The sequence below is a fragment of the Mastomys coucha genome, unplaced genomic scaffold, assembly GCF_008632895.1.
Source record: "Mastomys coucha isolate ucsf_1 unplaced genomic scaffold, UCSF_Mcou_1 pScaffold21, whole genome shotgun sequence".
NCBI classification, from domain to species: Eukaryota; Metazoa; Chordata; class Mammalia; order Rodentia; family Muridae; genus Mastomys; species Mastomys coucha.
In genome coordinates, this window is record NW_022196904.1 from 156,439,760 (window position 1) to 156,445,712 (window position 5,953).

At 45.7% G+C, this 5,953-nt stretch overlaps 1 protein-coding gene across 2 annotated transcripts in view; it reads left to right on the top strand.

Moving 5' to 3' along the window:
- The window catches only part of Dock8 (dedicator of cytokinesis 8), a 210,216-nt gene that overhangs the window by 144,064 nt on the left and 60,199 nt on the right, over positions 1-5,953 (top strand). For both annotated transcript variants that reach the window (XM_031389985.1, XM_031389986.1), the window contains 2 exons: positions 1,053-1,145; positions 4,342-4,437. In XM_031389985.1, the coding sequence (XP_031245845.1) occupies positions 1,053-1,145; positions 4,342-4,437 (189 nt within the window). The remainder of the gene's footprint in view (positions 1-1,052; positions 1,146-4,341; positions 4,438-5,953) is intronic.

The window sequence follows — 5,953 nt, forward strand, 5'->3', positions numbered from 1 at the left end:
TACTACTTGGCCACTCCTGGGGAGCTGATGAGTTTTAACGCCTGTCTGTGGAGTTCCTTCCACAGTTCTGAGTCTTCAGAGTGAGCTCTGCAGGGAAGGACAGGCCTGCAAGGGTCCCTTGCCCCTGACTCACAGGAGTCTGTTTAAAATGGCTTGTCCCTGTGCATGTCCGAGTCCAAGAAAAGAGAATTTTCCTAGCTAGCACCAGTCTGTTGTACAGACCACAAGATTTCTGTCTGGACTGCGCATGTTCTTGGCGGTATGTCCTATGCTGGTTATGCTTTTTGAAGCTCAGGTGTCCCCTCCTTCTTCGAACTCAATCTCTCCTCTTTGCGGATGCATATTTGTCTCCCCCCCCCCCCATAAATTATCTGACACTTAAGAATAAGAGAATTTTCCTGGCTCTCTCTTTATCTTAACCTGGGATTCCTGTTGGCTGGGTTAGTCTGCGAATAGAGCACTTTCAAAATGACCTCTGAACTCCCCCCTGTTCTGTTTAGTGAGTGGTCTTTCTTTCTTTGTCACTGACGCTAGTGTTTGTCTGGTTTTTGTCAGCATCCATGCAGGATGGCTGCTCTCAAGCACCCTGCTTTTATCCACTAAGGGAATCCAGAAGTCTCTGCTTGGGCTTTCCCAACCTCCCAGAGTTGGTTCCTGTGCTCTACTATACTTTAACTTGGTGATGCTGCGCAACAGTCTATTAACAGTGACTATCTCAGGAACAAGTGAAGTCATTTACTTTCTTTGCTTTGTTTTTTTGTTTGTTTGTTTGTTTTGATTTTTCAAGACAGGGTTGCACTGTGTAGCCCTGGCTGGTCTGGAACTCACTCTGTAGACCAGGCTGGCCTTGAACTCAGAAATCTGCCTGCCTCTGTCTCCCAAGTGCTGGGATTAAAGGCATGCGCCACCACTGCCTGGCCTTCTTTGCTTTGTTTTATATTTATATGTGTGGCTATTATTTGGTTCTAGTACAGGAAGGCAAGACATAATCAAGACGAATTCTGAGGTTCTGATTTCCAGGAAGCTGCTTCACCACGGTTTATATGTTTCAGATTGCAGATCGCAACTGCAGCCGGATGTCTTATTGCGCTGGCAATAGTGATGTTCCAGGTTCGACCACAGCCCCAAGACCAATCAGCAAAAAGGTACAGAGCCCAGGGTGGTATGAGGATACTGGACACAAGAAAGGACTTCTTATGTCTTCATATTACAATTGAAAATAAACACTAAGTACTTTATGTCTGTTTCCTGCCCAGCTCACACACACACACACACACACACACACACACAGAGAGAGAGAGAGAGAGAGAGAGAGAGAGAGACAGAGACAGAGACAGAGACAGAGATGGAAAGAATTGTCACTTTATTTTTGTTTTTTAACATTTTATATTTCCACTACTCAGTAACTCAGTGATTCTTCCATCTAACCATGCATCTGAATTACCTGGAAGGTTTTGTAAACTGTTTTGTGGTCCCTTTCCCTGCTGTTTTTAATTCAGTACATCTGAGCTAGGTCCGAAGAACTTAAGAGTTTGAACAGGTTGCCAGCTGGTACTGATTTATATATTCAACTTTGAGAACCCTCGTGTTCAGCTCTCTTTTTAGGGGAAGGTAAGCTGGAGAAAGTTCATCCTTAACAAAAGCAAGTGGCAAGAATTACTATAATTTCAATACTATACTAAATAATATGCCTTCTTGACTAAGGGATCTTGGCTGAGACCCAGTGCATTCAGAAACAACTTGAGCGGTTCCTCAGAATGACCTTCAATCGGCCTTGATTCTAAGTTCAGAGACCACGCAAAGTAGGGAATTCCTGAAACCAACAAAACTTCCTGGGCAGTACGGTGGGTGTGGTCAAGAGAGACATAGGTATCAAACCAGTTGTCTGCCGTGAGTCCCTCTCTGCCAGGTGCCCAAGAGGTTGAGGCGTAATGACTGTTCAAGACGCTTATGTAAGTGCGGATACACTAACTGCAGTCACCCGTGAAGCTGTGCAGTCGCTCACAGCTCCGGAAGATTTGATTACAGGCAAGGAGAGCATGAGCCTCCGAATGGCCCACCTTGGCCTGGAGGAGTGAAGGATGGGGAACGGGAGATGCCACTGAGCCTGACATTGTAGACTGCAGTGATCCAGACACTGGATGTCAGCAAGACCTTCCAGAAGTTAACTGTGAGAGGGAGAGTGACAGGGACTTGTGGTCAGACCCAAAACTTACTTGTCACCTACCCTAAAATTTAGCATTAGGCTGTCACAGCCAGAACTGGTCCCAAGTTCTGCTTTCCTTTAAAGGCTGAACGTGTGGCACAGTCCTTAACCACCCCACCCCCCACCCCCAGCACTGGAGAGGCAAAGAGATCTCCATGAGTTCAAGCCAGCCCAATCTACACAGAGAGTTCTAGAAAACAAGAACTACATAGAGAGTCCTGTGTGACAATAAAATAAAACACTGAGACAATCAACATATTTGCCTAAAGTCCGACTTCCTTAGTGCACATCCTGTTGGGTTTTGCGGTTGGCTTTCTTTGACCTGGAATGACCAGAGGGAGTCGGTTTTATTTCAGGGGAAAGGTTCGCCAGTGTGTTTCCTTCATAGCTCAGCAAACAGTTTCGCTGCTTGGCTGTCTTCTCTAACCTCTGGAGCAAGGTGTTCTTACAATAACACTGTCCAGTAAGCAACATAAAATTACATTAAGAAGCAGCTTATCCTTGTCTAATCTCTTCCTGCCATAAGACCCTGGCAGACAGACTGACCTACTTCTCGTGGCTAACTCCGTGGCTGGTGAAGCATGTCTTTCTTCCCAAGGGAGGGTGGAAGTACGGCATGCTGTCCTGTGCCCAGTTGCCAACCAGCGGAGTTAACACAACTCCACCCCTCTCAGATGGCGCAGCCTCACTTAAGACTACATCAGCAAACAGATGTGCAAACAGATGTGCTCCCGTGCACTGAGATTACTGAGGTTTGAACTAGAATGAGTGAAAACATTCTGTGAAAGACAGGCTTCGCCAGCCTTGGAGTTAGCCTCAATGAGCAGAGTTTCACTGCAGAAAGCAGCTGGAACAGCAGGACATCTGCTCAGAGATGTCTCCTTGTGTCTCCTTTCAGTTTAGATAAGTGGCCCATAAGAACTAGTAAATTTCATTGTGTGCACCCCATCCTGTGGATAGTCTAAAGGTTTGTCACGAGCAATCATTATTACCATCAGTTTTTGCTTTAGGCTGACTTTGAAACTTAACTTCCACACAAAGATGTGATATTTGAGTGTCAGTAGTTCTCACTCTCCTGGCCGTGGAACAACCACAGAAGGGTACCTGTATGTATGCTAGGCTTTGCACACATGTGTAAGATGAGTGAAAGCCAAAGGAATCGTGGCCACTGCTTTTACCTTTAGTTGGTATGGCGCTGTCCTGATTTGCCCAGCACCGAGCAGGTCCCCAAGACAAAGGGTGTTCCGTTTTGAGAGCAGAGAAGTATTAAGCAAACCAAAATGGGTTATTAGTTTTACTTTTGATCCTCAGCTTCTTCCCTTTTTCCCTTTTAAAAATGTTTTTCCCGTGTGTGTGTGTGTGTGTGTGTGTGTGTGTGTCTGTGTGTGTATGTGTGTGTGTCTGTGTGTGTGTATATGTGTGTATGCGCGCATGTGTGTGCGTGTATGTGTGTGTGTGTATGCGCGCGCGTGTGTGTGTGTGTATGTGTGTGTGTGTGCATGTGTGTGTGTTTTAATTCAGAGTTTCACTCATAAACCCCTCCATTACCTTCCCCACATGAAGCTATAGTGAGATGATGCAAAGACTTGTCCAACCTTGAAGGTATCTGAATATCATCCGGACAGTGGTTGTGACAATGTGACATCACAGTCCCAGCAGCAGCATCCCCTGGGGAACTTGATAGGATGCCAATTCTCAGCCCCTGCTCTAGACCTTCTGACTCAGACTCTGAGGATGGCACCAGCCATCTGAGTATTACCTGAGGATAGCGACCCAACAACCCAGTTTGGTAGAAGAGCAAACTAAGAAGAGAGAGAGGAATGCATTGTGTGGTCGGTGGGAGTTCGAAAGTCATTTCTCTCTAACATACGCCACCAGTACCACCCAGGCCAGTACTGGCCAGGAGGGCTGCTGCATAGAATGCAATTGTTACTCTAAAGCTGGAGCTATGGTGCAGTGCCACCCATTGCCCTCCTACATGTTATCTCAGCACTGATTTTGCCACCTATCATGGCCTGGGGCACCTTGGACATTCCTCTCAGCTTTTGCATCCAAAGAGAAGAAAGGGGGGGAGGGTTGGTGGGTATTGATTAACCTTGCCATCACAGCCTGGTTTTTGTTTGTTTGTTGTTTAGCATTTCCATGAGGAGCTTGCCCTCCAGATGGTAGTCAGCACTGGACTAGTGAGAGAAACCGTCTTCAAGTATGCATGGTTCTTCTTTGAGCTTCTGGTAAGATTCTTGTGTTTGTATCTATGCTCCACTGGGCAAGCGGAGCACATGTAGGAAGGGCAGCTTCCTGTGTCAGGACCTAACCCTAAGCCGAGGATTGCTCCCTGAAATGCAGCTCTCCTCCTTCCTCCGTCCATCTTCCACCAGGCTTTATCAACTCTATCTTAAAAATTAACCCCCCGTTTTTGCATCTCATGGTTCCCACCTAACCAAGCCGACATTGTTCCTTATGTTGCTCTCAGCCCTTTCCTCCCACCCCAGGCAGCCAGTGTCATACAGACTGTGTCAGTCTCTTTGTGGTCTTCAGAATGCTAGAAATAAAGTGCCACTAAAAGAAATCGTAACTAAAATGCCCTTGTATAATCCTAATGTGTACTTGTGACCCATGCCGTGGTCCCCTCATTTAGCCACACTGGGCCTCTTTTTAGTTCCTGGAAAATACCAGGCCTGGCCTTTTTAAACTAAAGCTTTTTTAAAAATTTCCTCTAACCTAAAGTTTTTTTTTTTTTTTTTTTAATTTCTTCTCACAATCTACCTTTTACTATCTACCTTCAACATACTTTCTGCTCTGTGTTCTGGCACCACCTCCTGCAGAGCCCTTCTCTGGCCACCTTACTCTGTAATGGTATCTCCACTTTACTATTCTCCTCTTGGAGATCCCATTCACCCCTTACTAGCACAGTATGCAATTTGCCATTATTTTCTGTCTTAACTACTAGATTTCTAGGATATGATCCATCTTCATTATTCAATACTTGATATCGTACAAGCAGTAACCAGGTACACTAATAGTAGTGGGAGGAATATGAGATCTGTATGTATGTTTACGTACCCATGGAGTCAGTCTCCCAGAAGAACGGGTAAAAGTACACTTATTGTTCCTCCATGTTATAATGAGAATAGTGCTAATACTTCTACTTCATTATTAATGGACATGGAAAGATTTTGTCATAAAGACCATTAAGAACAGAGGCTGGGAAGATGACTCAGTGGGTGAGAGCACACGCTCTACAAGAAGAGAAGCTGAGTTTGAATCCCCAGAGCCCATATACAAAGCTAGGCGTGGCAGCATGTGCATGTCACCCCACCATTGGAGGACAGATAGGTGGGTGCCAGGAGCTCAGTGGCCAGCCAGCCTAACCAAATCTGGAAACTTCTGGTTCAGTAAGAGTCCCTAGGTAAGGGCAGGATGGATGGGGCACACCTTTAATCACAGCACTCCAAGAGGCAGAGGCAGGAGGATCTATGTGAGTTCAAGGCCAGCATGGTCTAAAAAATCAAGTTCTGGGACAGGCAACAGAGGAACCCTGTCTCAATAAATAAATAAATAAATAAATAAATAAATAAATAACAAAAACATAGTACCTAGGTAATAAAGGCAGAAAGCAACAGAGGGATGTAGCATGTAGTCTCTACTACCCCGCTCTGATTAAAGACACTACCAGCCCCTGCCCTGGTTCCCTTGGATCCTCAGATGAGAGACACGCACACACACACACACACACACACACACACA